Here is a 17976-nt window from a genome sequence, read left to right on the forward strand (position 1 = left end):
TAAGTGCAGTTCATACACTCAAATACCTTGTAAATCAGGGATTAGCTATAATGAATATGTGTATTGTGCATGCTTTTTCCAAGTTCATATTTTCAGATATTATGTTAGTTAAAATGTCTTAAGTATCAATTTTGACAGTGTTTTTATATAAATTAATCTTTAAAATTCAGTTAATATGTAATTCCAGATCATGATTTGCAGCATAAGTACAAATAAATTAATCAGATTAAATGATATATCTTTTCAGCACAGATGAAGCTGCCACTGAGAATATCTTAAAAGCTGAACTGACAATGGCTGCTCTTTGTGGAAGGCTGGGCCTTGTAACTTCAAGAGATGCTTTTATAACTGCAATATGCAAAGGTTCCCTGCCTCCTCATTATGCTCTTACAGTATTGAATAACACTACTGCAGCTACACTTCCCAATAAATGTAAGACTTAAACTTACTGAAATTCTTGTCATCTAGTGGGATGCATAGTGTAGCCTAAAGATTGTAGAAATTCTTAGTTCAAACTTCAGCTTTTTCACTCACTGCCTCTGTGACCTTGAGACAATTAATATCCCTGAACCTAAATTTCTTCCAAACCAAAACAAACAAACAAACAAACAAAATGGTGATTGGAAGAAAATACCAATTTTGAACTAGTTCCAGTTTTAAATACCAATTTGAAACAGTAGTTTTAAGGATAAAATAAGATACATCTCGAAGTTTTTTTGTAAACTATAATGTACTGTTGAAATAATGGTGATAACTTTCTTAATGAAACTAATAGAACAGTAATGCTTACAGACACTTAGATTAGGCTACCATCCATATTTTTTTTTCTTTAGTATTTTTGAAAACACTGAAGTTTGTTACAACATGGTTTAATATGATTATTCAACTTTCAAACTGAAAATGTGAACATTTTCCTCTGACTTTAACTGGGGATACATTTATAAAGTGCTACTGGTCCTAATTTTACTTTTGAACAAATGTACCAAAGTTTTCTAATTCTGTAAGCTATGTAGCAAATTCTTTATTTAATATTTGCTTAACTTGTTTTGGTTTCTGCAACTCATAAGTTTTTTTTAAATGTTGATATAAAATATTTGGTTAAAATGCTGGTAAATGTCACAGTTGAATTTGGTTAGATCAAATTAATATATATATATACTTTTAATTAATATTTTAAAATACAACATTTCTTTGAATAAAACATCTAAGTATATTTTATTTACTTAGACTTTCCTTTGTGTTCTAGCATATTCCATTCAGGGCCAAAGTGTTATGATGATAAGTCCATCAAGTGAATCTCACCAGCAAGTTGTGGCAGTAGGTCAGCCTCTAGCAGTCCAGCCTCAGGGGACAGTGATGGTAAAATCCTTGTTCTTTTTTTTTTTTTTTAAACCAACCATGAAGGAGTGTACCCTTTCTTGGTCTTTGTCAAAATTTATCATTGAACTTACTTATTTTCTTTTACCTGGATGGTATCTATAGGAGAAAGTATGCATTTGACATTATCATAACCAACTATGATAACAACTTTTAACTGAATTTGTGCTGTACAAAATCATTGAGGATAGGCATCCAAAGCTATTTTCTTAATATTTTTGTTTTTTTATATAAGAAAAAAAACCTTGGATATGATACTGCTGCTTTATATGCTTTTTAATTTTCAAGAATGCCTAATAGTTCTGCAAATACACCCCATATTTTTTTCTTTTTAGCTGACTTCCAAAAATATCCAGTGTATGAGAACTTTACTTAATTTGGCACACTGCCATGGGGCTGTTCTTGGAACATCATGGCAACTTGTCTTGGCAACTCTGCAGGTATGTTATAGCCTCTGAGTCAGAGGATGATTTTGTTTTCATATCTGTGTGTTAGCAATTTAAGCAGTGCCCTGTAAGTGCTTTGAGCAGGCCTAAGGAGTAGGCAGTAAATATGGAAAAAGAAATATTGTGAAGGAAAGAAGATGTGGCTCTTATTGTAGGAAATGATTGAGTACTTTTTGTAACTGCCCTAAATTCCACTGCCTGTGCTTGATGAAATGTCTTTTATATGACTTTTAATTGCTGATTTTAATTTTAGCTACAAAAAGCCTACTACTGATTTTAATTTTAGTTATTAGAAGTTACTGTTATTGTGTGCTGTCAAGTCAAATCTGACTCATAGCAACCTTATAGAACAAAGTAGAATGCCTCATAGGATTTCCTAGGCTGTAATCTTTACAAGAACAGATTGCCAGGTGTTTTCTTCCACAGAGCCACTGGTGAGTTCACACTACCTACGTTTTAATTAGTAGCTAAATGCTTAAAGTGCTTAACCAGTTTGCTACCAGGGCTCCACACATTAGAAGATACTACCAATTTTAATTTTTACTATTAGAATTCCTGTAATTTTTAAAGTTTGCTTTTTATTTATTTTTATTTTTTCTTTCTTTTTTCTTTTTAAACAGCATCTTGTATGGATTCTAGGATTAAAGCCTAGTAGTGGTGGTGCCCTGAAACCTGGAAGAGCTGTCGAAGGACCCAGTACAGTAAGTCTTAGTCATTCTTACCCAATTAATGCTACCCGGCATGTTCCTATGTTACATTTAATTGTATTCCTTTCTTAGGTTCTCACAACAGCCGTGATGACAGATTTACCAGTGATTTCCAATATACTTTCAAGATTGTTTGAAAGCTCACAGTAAGAGTCAGTTTTTTAAATTGATAGAAACATTGTTATTATCTGTATATTTTAGATCAAATGTCTTATTCATTTTCATTTTAGGTATCTTGATGATGTATCATTGCATCATTTAATAAATGCACTTTGCTCCTTATCCCTAGAAGCAATGGATATGGCCTATGGAAATAATAAGGTCTGATATTCTACCTTTCTATTTTAAATGTGGTACATTATTTAGTTAAATAAGTTATTCAACCTAGAATACAGTTACTTTGAAGAATAACCATACTTTTGGGTTTTTACCATTTTGGTTGTTACTTATTGAGGGAGAAAAGAGGAATTGCTTTGGTTTGTGATATAAATTGCAGTTTTAAACTGTGTTTATTTCTATTGTGTATTGAATATTTTTATAAATAATAATGCAATACTGTTTTTATAAGTGAATTCTATAAAATATCACAATTATTGGCAATTTGAAATATAAATTTATGATTGGGCTAATTCATGGTTTAAATCTGTATATAAGTCAGTGTCTCAATTCCTTCTATCTACGTTGAGATGGAAAATAAGGAGCTAATCATTTTTTCTGGGACTAATGATTCTCCTTTAGTGTCACTATCCTTGAAAATGCTCTTTGAAAATTAAATTTTTGTTTTGTTCTTGGACTCAGTAAAAGAGTACCTTTGAATATTGACATCAAGAACATTTCTATACTCAAAGTATCATTTTCTGTTTTATTTGGAAAGGAGAGGAAAATTTGCATTTATTCTATATTAGAAATATTTAAAATGAAATGCCTTCTGCGTTTTAAAATGAGTAAGTATAATTTAGTTAGACCATTTATAAAAAGTAAAGACAATCCAAAACATGATTAAAAAAGATGAAAATGCCGCTTTGTTATTTATTTAACATTTAACTGTAGAATAAAATTACGTTGTCTGTCTAGTCCTTAAATTATAAATCTATGTATTGTGACTGGTCATCTTTGTCTCATGTGACTAATTCAAAGATTAGCCAAGAAGGTCTTATTAGGTCAAAGTTTCATGTTCATAGCACATAGCTAGAGAGTTACACAGACAGGTAAATGTCCATGCACGTGTTTGAAAATATAGCTTCCTCCAAATCAAGGAAAGAGTAATATAATATAGTCAATTGTCAGTTTCTTGATATCTTAATCCTACATCTTTAAGATTAATTCTTAATCCAAACTATTAAAATTTTAAGAGTATGTTAATGAAATCTGAACAAGTTTATGTGGTAATGTCTTGAATTTATGTGTTCACTCCATAAGCACAATTTGCTTACTATGTATATGACACTTGGCTAGGAGATAGGAAGGAAAAAGGAAGTTTATACTTTCAAAGAGTATTTACACTACTTGGATCATTGTTAAGTAACAGGTATAATATAATTATTTAAATAAATAGTATGTGTTAAATGATATGAGACTTCTCTTGAGTCCTTAATGTCTTGCTACAGTGAAAGTTTTTAGTATATATGTATATTAAGATGCATTAAGATTAATCAAGATGAAGTAGTGTGGTTGGGCCTGGATATTGAAGGAATGGCACCATTTAAATAGGAAGCAAAGGGCCAGGTTCATGGAAATGAAAAGAGAAATATGTGAGAAGATAAATTGTTGTGTGCCATTGAGTTATTTCCACCTCATAGCAACCCTGTATGACAGAGAGAACTGCCATATAGAGTTTCCTAAACTGTAATCTATAAGAGGCTGATCACCAGACCAGGTCTTTTATTCTGCAGAGCCACTGGTGAGGTTCAACTCTCTGTTTAAGAGCAAGTTTCAGAGTCTCTTCTGACATCAATTTTGGTCTTTTCTTCCTTTCCTGTATTTTTAATGAGCTTTTGCTTTCTTCATGGATGATGTTCTTGGTGTCATCCCACAATTCCTTCAGTCATTGGTGTTCAGTGCATCAAATCTATTCTTTAGATGGTCTCTGAATTCAGGAGGAATATAAGCAAGGTCATATTTTGGCTCTTGTGGATTTGTTTCATCTTCAACTTGACCTTGAACTTGCATATGAGCAGTTGATGGTCTGTTCCACCTTCAGCTCTGTTCTTGTTTTGGCTGAAGATACTGAGTTTCTCCATTGCCTCTTGCCACAGATGTAGTTGTTCTAATTCCTGTGTACTCCATCTGGTGAAGTCCACGTGTATGGCTGTTGTTTGTGTTGTTGAAAAAAGGTATTTACAATGAATAAGTCATTGGTCTTGGAAAATTCTATCATATGATCTCTGACGTTATTTCTGCCACTGTGGCCGTATTTTCCAACTACTGTGATTCTTCTTTGTTTCCAACTTTTGCATTCCAGTCACCATGATAGTCAATACATCTTGATTGCTTGTTAGGTCAATTTCAGGCGTGGTAAAAATCTTCAATTTCCTCATCTTTGACTTTGTTGGTTGGTACATAAATTTGAATAATAGTAGTATTAACTGGTCTTCCTTGTATGTGTATGGATATTACCCTATCACTGACAGTATTGTGTTTCAGAATAGATCTTAAAACATTCTTTGTGACAATGAATGCTATGCCATTCCTCTTCTATTTCAGTCCCAAAAGAGTAGCCAAAACCAGTCCATTTTAGCTCACTAATGCCTAGCATGTCGATCTTTATGCATTCCATTTCATTTTTGACTTCCAATTTTCTCAGATTCGTACTTCATACATTCCGTGTTCTTATTATTAATAGATGTTTCCAGCTGTTTCTTCCCATTTTGAGTCGTGTTACATCAGCAAATGGAGGTCCTGAAACTTTGCTCCATCCTTATCGTTAAGGTTGGTTCTGCTCTGAAGAAACGACTCTTCCCCAGTTGTATTTTGAGTGCCTTCCAACCTGAGGGGCTCATCTTCCAGCACTATATTGGACAGTATTTCAGAGCTATTCATAAAGTGGAAGCTCAGGTAGCATAGTGCCTAAGGCACTTGACTGCTAACCAGAAGGCTGGAGGTTCAAACCCACTAGGCACTCCTCAGAAGGAAGGTTGGGCAATCTACTTCCGTAGAGATACCTCTTGGAAACCCAAGGAGGGGTCGCCACAAGTCAGGTCCAACTCGACGACACATAACAACAACATTCATAAAGTTTTCCGATAACGTATCAGACAGTGTTTCACTGCTATTCATAAGGTTTTCACAGGCCAAAATTCTTTTGAGAAGTAGATGGCCTCTTTGTTCTTTTGAGTCTGTCTTAGTTTGGAAGCTCCACTTAAACTTGTCTACCATGGGTGACCCTGCTGGTATTTGAAATATCAGTGGCATAGCCTCCAGCCTCACAGTAACACACAACCCACCACGGTAGGACAAACTGACAGATGAGTGGTGCATTATAAATATGCAGATGCTAAAATACAATACTTTTAAAAATATTTTTCTACATTATTAAACCAGAAGCTTTATCAATGTCAGTTGTTCTGTTAAGTATTCTTGGGATTAAACACTTTTCAGGTGTTTTGAAAGTGACCAGTCATCTCAATTTTTGGTCCTCATTTCAAAAATTTGTGCTAATATATTTAGGAAATAGTATATAATAAAGCTTGAATATTCTTTCTTAGAGGAAGGTGATGCTAATGATCCCTGTGCAGGCATATCACCAAGCTCAATAGAATAAAAATATCATTTGTTCATTAAGTGTTTATGCTGGACACTAACTTACTAACTTAATTCTTTTATTTAATAATTTAGCTCTTGAGGTTCAATAGTAGTACCTCATGTCCCCCTTTACAGATGAAAACAGGTTAACCAACCAACCTGAGGTCACCTACTTAGTAATTTATAGAGTTTGGATTTGAACCCACATGTCTCATTCCAAAACTCCATTCTTAACCACTTTGCTAGTGGCTCTCACTTTTGGTGTCCATCATAGTCATCTGTGGAACTTTAAAAATAAACAAATGTAAGGTCCATATTCTAGGTATCCTGAATCAGAATCTTCACATGGGGCCAGGGCATCTATATATATTTTTTTAAATGATACATATGATTACTGTATATACCCTGGCTAAAATAACAACAGCAACAACAAGATAGTAATAGGCAAACTTTATTGAGGACTTCTTATGTGCCAGGCACTTTCTAACATTGGGTAGGCACTTTCTAACATTAGGTAGGTGCTATACTTTTAGCTTAGTTTCTTTTCTATTATTATTTCCATTTTATAGATTAAAAGCAAAGCAGATTTAGAAGAGATAGTAACTTACCCAAGATAATATACCTATTAAGTGGTAGAGATGAGATCCCAAACAGTTAAAACTCCACAAGTAGCAGTAGTCACCATTATACCATATTGTCTCTCACTCAAACAGACTCACTGCCATCAGTCAAGTCAGTTAGACTCATAGTGAACCCCTCCTTGGGTTTCTGAGGTGGTATCTCTACAGAAGTAGATTGCCCAGTCTTCCTACTGAGGAGTGGCTGCTGGGTTTGAATCACCAGCCTTGTGTTTAGCAGTCAAATGCCTTAAGCACTATGTCACCAGAGCTCCCATATTGTCTCTAGAAACATGAATTTTTCTACCACAGAAGTTTTTAGGGTGCCTTCAGTATTAGCACATGCAGAAAGAGTCGACCTGTTTCAAAAAGAGTCAAGCTCTATTGTACGTGTTTCAGTGTATTGACTTCTAAGAAAGAAATATATTGATAGATACTTTCATATTAGATTTTTATCAGCACTGGAAAAATGTTAAATATATGGAATAGTAAAAGATCTTTAAGAATCATAAAATTATTATGATTATAATTTTCTCTTTCTTTCCCCTCCTTTTTTTTAAATGCTGTGTCTCAGTTTGAAATACTACACTTACTTAGTATACTTAGGAAATATTCCTGGTTTTAGTCTACTGAATTTGTATATAAGCATATTTTACCACCTGCATTAGTATTGGATTAGAGATAGTTGTTCTTTGATTTTTTTTCACTGAGACTCTTCTTAAAACACATGGATTAAGTATTCTAATTTAACTGTATGTGTTACACACTCATTCCTTTTCTGATTCTTGATATACCGGTGACTTTAGAGTTATTTTGTCTTCTGTCTCTTTTATTCTTCTTTGTTTAAAACTGACTGCCCTAATCTCTGACACACTCTTGACTTCATTTTTTTTTTCTTCATTTTTGGTTCCTGCTGTCCCCTTTTTTTTATATCATACTTCCTGACATTCATCCTTGAAGCCTGGGCATTTCAAGATTTCACTAGTAACAGTGCTTTTTTTCTTCTGGTCAAAAAGACTAACCATTCTGTGTGTCTGGTATAATTTTTGAATTTTGAATTTTGACCATCCTACTAAAACATAATCTTCCTAATCAGATTTTCCAATTTCGGCCATTCTGGATAATTGAAGGTAGCAGAAAGATTTGTTACTTAGTAACATATGTTTCTAATTTCTTGCTGGTTTTATATTAAATAACATTAATTCAGTCTTGCTTTCGAGAGTATTCTCAGTTTTATTTATAAATGAAGTCTTCAAAAATTTTCCTTGTAGTATCAAAATGTAATATGTTTTCTCCCTAGGAACCATCTCTTTTTGCTGTCGCCAAATTGTTAGAAACTGGTCTGGTTAACATGCACCGAATAGAAATTTTATGGAGACCTCTAACTGGCCACTTACTTGAGGTAACCTCTGTTCTTAAACATCTCATTTAATTTTTGTTAAGGACTTTTGAATGACTTAGCATTTGTGCATGGGAGATGATTAAATTGTCAGAATAAAGGTATACATATTGAACTAATGATTCTGGATAACAATTTGAAAAATCACTATTAACCACTTTTTTCTGCTTCTCTGACCTTGTACTTATATCTAAAAATTTTATGAAGGAGTAAAGTTGTGTAGTAATCGGTTTGAAGAGGGAGCAGGTTGCTTTCATTGAGTGAAATTGTAAGGTAAAAAATAACCGCAGTCTCTGAAGTTTTACTTCAGCTGTTAGGATCTTCAACTTGGGACCTCTTTATTTTATTATACAATCTTTTGATCGCCTCATTTCCAGCTAGTTCTGAAACAACTTCAGGGTAATTGAAGATGAGTGTTAGGAGTAAATACTGCACATTTACAGCGTTTGCCAGGATCATGAGATAGCTCTTCTGCAAAGTGGAAAGCCTGATTGGTGTTACTGGTTATTGATAGTACCAGTGAATTTTACCTGGTAATTTGTATTCTCTTGTGTTTAAGTTGGGTGATTGTTAATTAGCTGCTTCTCTCTATACATATGTTTGTGTGCAATTTAGGCTTAGGTTACTAGATTCATTTTGTGTTATTTTAGTAACTTGGAAGAGGTCTTATTTTCAGCAAGAAAACCAGGCACATGAGGGTTTTGTTTTCTTTTTTCCATTTTACTGAGAAGACTTTTCTGAATCATTAAGGGATAGAGGCAGATTTCTTCATTATTGGACATTCTCATCAAATGGTAAAAAATAAGTTTTTTAAAGTTTTAGCATAGTATTTGATTATGAAGCTAGACTAAATTAAGAAACTTAGTATCAATTTACTAGTTTTGTTCACTCTGATGACATATCATTTACTTGTCTGAAATCCTTTTTTCCTCTGAATTGTTTTAGTTTCATCTTTTTTTCTTCTCTCTCTATTGCTTCCTCTTGCCCCTTATTCAGAAGGTAAGCTTGCTTACATTTTGGATGTAATAATTTCTTTCAACTCTTACAGATGAATATTTGGTATAATTTCAAATGTGTTAAAAGAACAGAAAACATAATATTTGTATTTTTCTTTTCTCAGATTGATGTATAATTTGTATCTTAAGTATAAAAATTACGTATTTAATTTTTGTTAAATGTATGTATCTTCAGGTGTGCCAGCATCCAAATTCTCGAATGAGAGAATGGGGAGCAGAAGCTTTAACTTCACTTATTAAAGCAGGACTAACATTTACTCATGATCCTCCACTTTCACAAAACCAGGTAATCTAGATTTTACATTTCAGTCTAGACTTTACATTATAATCTAGATTTTACATTTTAGTCATTTTATATGCATAGTGGCTAAGGCACTTGACTACAAATCAGAAGGCTGGCGGTTCAAACCCAGCAGCTACTCCTCAGAAGGAAGATGAGGCCATCTACTTCCGTAGTGATACTGCCTTGGAAACCCAAGGAGGGGTCGCTATGAGTCGGGTCCGACTCGACGACACATAACAACAACAACAATTTGAGTTTTGTTATAAAAATAAAAACTTTCTTTTTATGTTAATGTCCCTAATACTCACCTGAGTATCTGTCACATGTGGTAAGAGGTAATAAATGTTTGTTCAGTGAGTGAGCCAAATAAATGAATCCTTGGACAGAAGAAAGTTAAAATGAGGCAAGTGCTTTCAGATAATGAAAGAGAGAGACTAGAATGCTTATGTTTACTCTCCAACAGATTTCATCTTCGTTAGTGTCTGCTGTACTTGTTCATTTTTTATGGGTATTATAACTTCTCTTATTTCATCACACTTAAGGATTTTAAATTTAAATACATGTGGTATACATTAATAAAATAAATGAAGTTGTTGTTGTTGTTGTTGTTATGTGCCGTCGAGTCGGCCCCGAGTCATAGCGACCCCTCCTTGGGTTTCCGAGGCAGTATCACTACGGAAGTAGGATTGCCCTACCTTCCTTCTGAGGAGTGGCTGGTGGGTTTGAACCGCCAGCCTTCTGGTTAGCAGTCAAGTGCTTTAGCCACTATGCTACCAGAGCTCCTAAAATAAATGAAAGCTAATTTTAAATATTGGGGATTTTTTTTTCTCTGTACATACAGCTAGAAATGTATTTTCTTAGTGAGGTTCATTTTCATATAGATTTATAATTAGTGTCTTTTAAAGTACGAGAACTCTCCCATTTATCCTGAAATCTAACATCTCGAAGATTGGTTTTTATTTTCTCTTATTTTTAAAGGAAAAATAGAAGACAGGATTAACCTCTAATGATTATTGTTAAAAATTAAAATAATGTTTATTGTAATAGGAAAATCTGTTTTTGCCATAGCAGTCTTGAGTAGAGTGAATTTAAACTAAGGAAAGCAATAACAAAGGCTTCCCATCTTTTTGGGCTTTTTATCCTGATTAGTTTCTTGCCCCCTTTTCAGAGGCTGCAATTGCTTTTATTGAATCCATTAAAGGAAATGTCCAATATTAACCATCCTGATATCCGACTCAAGCAATTAGAATGTGTGTTGCAGATTCTGCAGAGTCAGGGAGACAGTCTTGGGACTGGATGGCCATTAGTACTTGGAGTTATGGGAGCAATCAGAAATGATCAAGGGTAAGTGTTTAAAATTAACATCCAAAAAGGGATAATACAGGTAGAAAGGGCATCTATGCTAAAATCTTACATAAATGGTAGAGATTTTTTAAAGTACAGTTTCTTGCCTAAGTCTAGGATCTAGAATTGTTTTTTTTAACCTTACTCCAGAGTGGCTATAGGGAATTTTTAGATATATTACCTTTGTTTTAGAAGAATGGAGACATTGCCTTTTTATACTTATCCCAGAATACAAGGTTCTTACTTACAATAAAGCTAAACTAGTAAATTTTATAACATATCCAAATATATGGTTTTGTTTTACTTTGTTAAAATTAGTCTTTTGGTAAGATGTGAAATAGTATTTAGGTCCTGACCTCTCTGTATAAATTAGAAGGCCTGTGTTTTCACCTCAGTTGGGTAAAATACATAGGAGTACAATTGCTGGATCATATGGTAAGAATATTTTTTGCTTTGTAAGAGACTGCCAAATTGTCCTCTGGTGTGGATGTACCATTTTGCATTTTGGATTTTAGCCATCCCTAATAGGTGTGTAAGGCGTTTGACTGCTAACCAGAAGGCTGGTGGTTCAAACTCACCAGCCACTCCTTGGAAGGAAGATTGGGCAATCTACTTCTGTAGTGATACCATGTTGGAAACTCAAGGAGGGGTTGCTTTGAGTCGGATCCAACTCCACAGCAATGAGTTTGGTTTTGGTAATAGATGTGTGGTAGTGTCTTGTTTAAATTTACAGTTCCCTAAAGTGCTAATGCCTTCCTTTTGACTTCGCAAGTTACTTAACCCCTCTACCTTAGTAGCTTTCTGTGTAACCTAGGACTTTGTAGGTCCAAATAAAATTTTACCTGGTTCAGATTACTGTAAAGTATGTAATTTTACTCTTACATGTCTTTCTAATGCATCAGTAAAAATATCTTTTCTTTTCAGAGAATCCTTGATAAGAACTGCTTTCCAGTGTCTTCAATTGGTTGTAACAGACTTCCTACCAACAATGCCTTGCACTTGTCTGCAGATAGTTGTAGATGTTGCAGGTAGCTTTGGACTTCATAACCAAGAACTTAATATTAGTTTAACTTCAATAGGTTTATTGGTAAGTATCATTGCCTTTCTGATGATAGTATAATTTAGAAATCCGTTAAGTAGTTGGGTGTGAATGCTAAGCAAATGTTCTTTAGACTCTATAGTAACTGTTTAAATGTCTTAAATATCAAACATACCTTTCATGAAGGACTAAATGAAATAATTTAAGAAATAATACCAGAATATTTGGAATAATTTTACTTTCTTAAGCTGAAATTTGGCTTTTGCAGTGTTTGTTATGAGAAAAGAAGTAAACAAGTAATAGTTCATACAAGAAAAATAGTTGACTCTAGTGTGAAGGTTAATTGATTTTCAGTAATATTTTATTAGCATATTCATGTACTGCTTATCTAGTAAATGAAGCTTCAGTAAAAGGCTTTATATTTACATAGTCTATAGTCTGTATAACAATGACGACAACAACAACAACAACATAGTCTGTTATTATCTATCAAAAGACAGCATATGATAGTGGGAGAACATATGCTCTGGAATCCTATATACCTGTATTTAATACTGTCAGCTCCCTGTGAACTGTTAAATTATTGACCTCTTGACCTTCATTTTATTAATCTTTAATGTAGAAATAATAAAACTGAAGTTATATGACTGGAAGTAAACATGTAGAGAGCTGTTTCCAAAATATATTTAACAGTAACTATTTAGAATCTTTTAAATGTGTGTTATAACTCAGAAGTTTTGTAAAGTCAAACTATTTTTCTGACAAGCTAGATATGTTAATATTTTACCTCTAAAGATATTTATAAGCATGATGCTTCCAAAGAGTGGTGGTGGTGGTGGTTGTTATGTGCCGTCGAGTTGGGCCCGACTCACAGCGACCCTTCCTTGGATTTCCGAGGCAATATCACTATGGAAGTAGATTGCCTCATCTTCCTTCTGAGGAGTGGCTGGTGGGTTTGAACCACCAGACTTCTGGTTAGCAGTCAAGTGCCTTAGCCCCTATGCTACCAGAGCTCCCAAAGAGTAGTTAGCTAATACTAATATTGATTAAATTGTTGCTCAATATCACCTTGTTTGCTTTATGTTCATAGGTATTGGATCCCTTACACTTTTGCCATTGGCATAGTTTTCATTAGCTCATATACTTTATTGTGGTTGAGAATTAAGTCACAAGATATGTTTGGAGACAGTCATTGATCTTTTCTTAAATGAAAATTTAAAATACTAATTTTATAATCTCAAATGATAAAATACTAAGTATGCACTAGTAAGTTTGTGATAATGATATTAGGCTATATATCTTAATGTCTTTATTTATTAGAGACTTAAAAAATATGTGTATGGAGTAAATATGCCAAAATGTTAACAATTGTTATACATGGGTGATGAGTATTTCAATACATAGACATTCATCATACTATTCTCCCTGTCTTTCTGTATGTTTTTGAAATTTTTCATAATAGAAAATAAAAAAATAATGTTAAAACTAAATTCTACTGAAATCAGATGGAGACAGTGACTGCAGAAGAGATGAGATGTTTTCCTTGAATCTGTTCTACTAGGAAAAAGATTTCTTAAGTAATCTAAATATTCTGAAAGATAAAAATGGCATTCTATTGCATATTTACCTTATTACATGTTTAAAATAAAGTAGATTAATAAAGTGATATTTTTCTACTTTACTTTTTAGTGGAATATTTCAGATTATTTTTTCCAAAGAGGGGAAACTATTGAAAAAGAATTAAATAAGGAAGAAGCAGCACAGCAAAAGCAGGCAGAAGAGAAAGGAGTGGTTTTAAATCGGCCGTTCCACCCTGCACCACCATTTGATTGTTTGTGGTTATGTCTTTATGCCAAATTGGGTGAACTATGTGTGGACCCCCGTCCTGCTGTTAGGAAAAGTGCTGGGCAAACTCTGTTTTCTACTATTGGTGCACATGGAACTTTATTACAACATTCAACATGGCACACTGTTATTTGGAAGGTATTGTAAAATAGCTTCACTTATCAGCTTTTAATTGAGTCATGCATTTTCCTATTAATTTTTAAAGAATTTCCAAGTTTCTGTGTATTTCAAAAAATAGAAAATGTTAGATTCCTCATATTTTAAATTGTTCCTCACAGAGAACATATTAAATATTAAAAGCCTATTCCCTCTGTTTCTCTCTTACTATCACTCTAATTTCTGTCTTTGCCCTTCTCTTTTATTTTCATGTTTTCCCAAATAGTAAAACCAGGGGTTGTTAAACCACAGGTGGTAATCAATTCCTTATAGTAGGGTGGAAAGTCTTCCCCCCCCCCTTTGAGGTCTATTTATATACATGTAATTCAGATATAAACAGCTAACAATTATATAAATAAAAGAATATCATTTACAGTGAAATTCACTTATAGATTAATGAAACAAAAATATCTTCCAAGTGGTAAATTATACATGTTCACTCATTAAATCCACCACCCATCTGTGGTTTCCCATTCTGGTGTCTTGCTTGTTGTTGTGATGCTGGAAGCTATGCTATGAGTATTCCAGATGTCATCAGGGTCACCCAAGGTAAATTCAGGAGAGCTTCCAGACTAAGGCAGACTAAGAAGAAAGGCCTGGCAATATACTTCCAAAAATTAGCCAGTGAAAACCTTATGAATCTAACAGAGCAATGTCTGATACTATTCTAGAAGATGAGTCCCTTAAGTTAGAAGTCCCACTATACAACAGTTGCAACAGTAGATACAAACATAGCAAAGATCATTAAGATGCAAGACGAGGCAACGTTTTATTCCATTATATATAAGGTCACCATGACTCAGAGCCAACTTGATGGCAACTAACAATTCATGAAATATACAGTTTTGCTTTTCCCCCTTTTTATAAACATTTTTAAAGTCAACAGCTTATTAGCAAGTATGCCCACATTGCTAAAAGGCTTTCCTTTTTTTGTTTTATCTATTATAATAAAATTCTACTTTAAACTCTTTTACTTTGTGAGTTTTTGAGATCATTAAGTTTGCCAGTAGGCAGTGTAAACCAAACCAAAGTCACTGCTGTCAAGGTCGATTCAACTCATAACGACCCCTCCTTGGGTTTCTGAGGTGGTATCTCGGCAGAAGTAGATTGCCCAATATTCCGAGGAGTGGCTGGTGGGTTTGAACTGCAGCCTTTTGATTAGCAGTCAGATGCTTTACGCACTGTGCCACCAGAGCTCCCAATAGGCAATATAGTAAACCTTAAATGTGTTTAATAGTGTTTGTAATTTTATAAAAAGACCTCAGAATGTCATTTTAAAAAAACACAATGTAATTTTTTCTATTAAAAACATTGTGTATCTCCCCCCTCCCCCGCCTTCTATTTCAGTTCCATCCCCTGACTTCTTAGTTCACAATCATGCTTTAGTCTCTCTTACTATTTAAAAACAAACAAACCTGGATTTTTTTCCCCCGATTTTTGTTTTTCTTTCAAACAACTTCATTGTTAGCCTTTTTGCTACTTAATTCTCAGTGCTTCTTCTTCACCCCCTCTGTCACCCCTTATCTGTTGTAATTTAGTTACAGATTATTCTACTTCAGAGGTTCTTAAATATTAGCGTATAATAGAATCACCTAGAGGGCTTGTTAAAACACAGATTGTTTTCCTCTCCCCCACCACTTTGTTCTCATTCCTGTAAACTGACCCATAGATGTTCTAATGACACCTCACTCAACAAGTGTTATACACTATTCTGTCCTATTTAACTTCTCATATTTCATGACCCTTAAGGATATAAGGGTATCTGTGTTAGTCAGTTTCCCATTATATATGGGAATTGACCAGACTGCCAGGTATATTTTTAGTAATAATTCCTAGGTTACTACACTGTTACGTAAACTATATTATTATTACTTTTCATATGATGTTTTTATAAATATTCAGGTTCTCTTTCATCTACTGGACCGAGTTCGAGAGTCTTCTACCACCGCAGACAAAGAAAAGATTGAGTCAGGAGGTGGCAATATACTTATACATCATTCAAGGGATACAGCAGAGAAGCAGTGGGCTGAGACATGGGTATTAACATTGGCCGGAGTAGCAAGAATCTTCAACACAAGAAGATACTTATTACAACCTTTAGGTATATATATATATATATATATGTATTGGGGGGCCAGGTGCGTAATTATAGGAGCTGTGGTGGCATAGTAGTTAAGCACTTAGCTGCAAACTGAAAGGACTCAGTTAAAAACCAACAGCTGCTCTGTAGGAGAAAGATATGTGGGCCTGCTTTAGTAAAGATTACAGTGCCCTTAGGGGGCAGTTCTTCTCTGTCACTATCAGTCAGAATCGACTTGTTGGCATTTAGTTTATACAAGTAGATATTTGAAAAATACAATTCTTTTAAATTGTATAATGGTACTACCCAAGAACAACAAATTCTAACTTCAAGTGTGCATTTCATTCAGAAAATATTTAATATTTACCTACTGTGATCTGGGCTGTAGGGGGTGTAGTGATAAGCAAACTGTGCTTGTCCATGCCGCCGTAGGCATTGATGAGGAACTGTAATTACATACATAAATGTAAAATTGATGAATGCTACATAGGAATGGTATATTGTGATCTTATAATAGGTATTTGACCTCACCAGAGAGGTCCAGATAGGCTTCCTTGAGAGAGTGATGGTTTACCTGGGATCTGAAATGTACGTAGGAATTCATTAGACAAGGGTGAGATGAAATAGAGTGAGCATATGTTAGAGAGAATGTATAAAAGGATTAAGAGAAGATTCAGGGAAGGGTGTGGGAAAAGCAGCAGATGGTGGGGAACCTAGTGTGTTTGAATGTCTGAAATGAAGAGAGCAAGGAAATGCATGACTACCGATGAGGTTATAGAGATGAAGAGAGAGAGGCCAGACCATGCAAGACTTTGTAGATTATGTTCAGAAGTTAGTTATCATGTTCAAAAGTTAAAACTAATGAAAAACTACTAAAAGGTTGTCATGTGACATAATCAGAAGCTCACTTTAGGTGGTATGTATAGAATGGAATGGCAGCAAAGAAGGATGGCAGGATTTTCTGATACATTTTAAAAGGATAGCAGAATATTAAGAAGCTCTTCATGTAGATCAGTGGTTCTCAACCGGGGGTGATTTTACTCTCCAAGGGACATTTGGCTTTGTCAGGAGACATTTTTTGGTTGTTACAGCTGGGGGAAGCACTACTAGCATCTAGTAGGTAGCAGCCAGGGATACTGCTAAACATCTACGATGTACAAGACAGCCCTCACAACAAAGAGCTGATCCAATCCAAAATGCCAGTAGTGCTGAGACTGAGACGCCCTGATGGAGATTATAGTAGCTTCAATTTTGGCAGTAATAATGGGGGTCTTCGAAGGGAGCAGAGATACTTTTGTACATAGTTGTGACCATGCTGTAGATATTTATCATTTTACATTTGACTTTTTTTAAGCTTCTATGTTAAAGCATAAGTGTATTTATTTATAGTCATTTGAATGTGTTTTTACTTTTTCTGTCTTTACTTCTTTTTTTAATTCAACAGCAAATGATTTATGGTGTCGATTCTTTTTGCACTTTAAAACTGAAAAAAAAAAACCAAACTCACTCCCATCGAGTCTGACCCAGTTTATAGCGACCCCTCCTTGGCTTTCTGAGGCAGTATCTTTGTGAAGTAAATTGCCCAACCTTTCTTCCAAGGAGTGGCTGGTGGGTTTGAACCGCCAGCCTTCTTGTTAGCAGCCAGATGCCTTAGAGCTTGACATGTATATTTAACGTTTTGTCTTGTTTTTCTTTTTTATGTAAAATTTACATACAATAAAAATAAATACATACAATGAAAGTCTTAATTGTACATTCACTAAGTTTTGACAAAATAAGCATCATTCTTACTACCTCTATGATAGCAATTTTAAAGTTAAGAACTAATAGATTTGGTTTTTCAAGAGGAAAATATAATTCCTGTAGTTTTGATACATTTTTATAACTTAAAGACTAGACAGTGGTTTTTCTTATTAGTAGTATTTA

The 17976-nt window shown here is 34.2% G+C and overlaps 1 protein-coding gene across 1 annotated transcript in view; it reads left to right on the forward strand.

Annotated features, from left to right (window-relative positions):
* Positions 1-17976, forward strand: part of MON2 (MON2 homolog, regulator of endosome-to-Golgi trafficking) — a 213996-nt gene that overhangs the window by 96976 nt on the left and 99044 nt on the right. Inside the window, exons 14-26 of the mRNA XM_042781208.1 lie at positions 248-432; positions 1247-1359; positions 1713-1817; positions 2444-2524; positions 2603-2676; positions 2761-2851; positions 8189-8290; positions 9284-9286; positions 9479-9589; positions 10755-10930; positions 11855-12017; positions 13659-13952; positions 15873-16071. Coding sequence (XP_042637142.1) covers positions 248-432; positions 1247-1359; positions 1713-1817; positions 2444-2524; positions 2603-2676; positions 2761-2851; positions 8189-8290; positions 9284-9286; positions 9479-9589; positions 10755-10930; positions 11855-12017; positions 13659-13952; positions 15873-16071 — 1697 coding nt within the window. The remainder of the gene's footprint in view (positions 1-247; positions 433-1246; positions 1360-1712; positions 1818-2443; positions 2525-2602; positions 2677-2760; positions 2852-8188; positions 8291-9283; positions 9287-9478; positions 9590-10754; positions 10931-11854; positions 12018-13658; positions 13953-15872; positions 16072-17976) is intronic.

The sequence above is a fragment of the Orycteropus afer genome, unplaced genomic scaffold (genome assembly GCF_000298275.1).
Source record: "Orycteropus afer afer isolate SDZICR_OR568_19922 unplaced genomic scaffold, OryAfe1.0 scaffold00097, whole genome shotgun sequence".
In the NCBI taxonomy this organism is placed as follows: Eukaryota; Metazoa; Chordata; class Mammalia; order Tubulidentata; family Orycteropodidae; genus Orycteropus; species Orycteropus afer.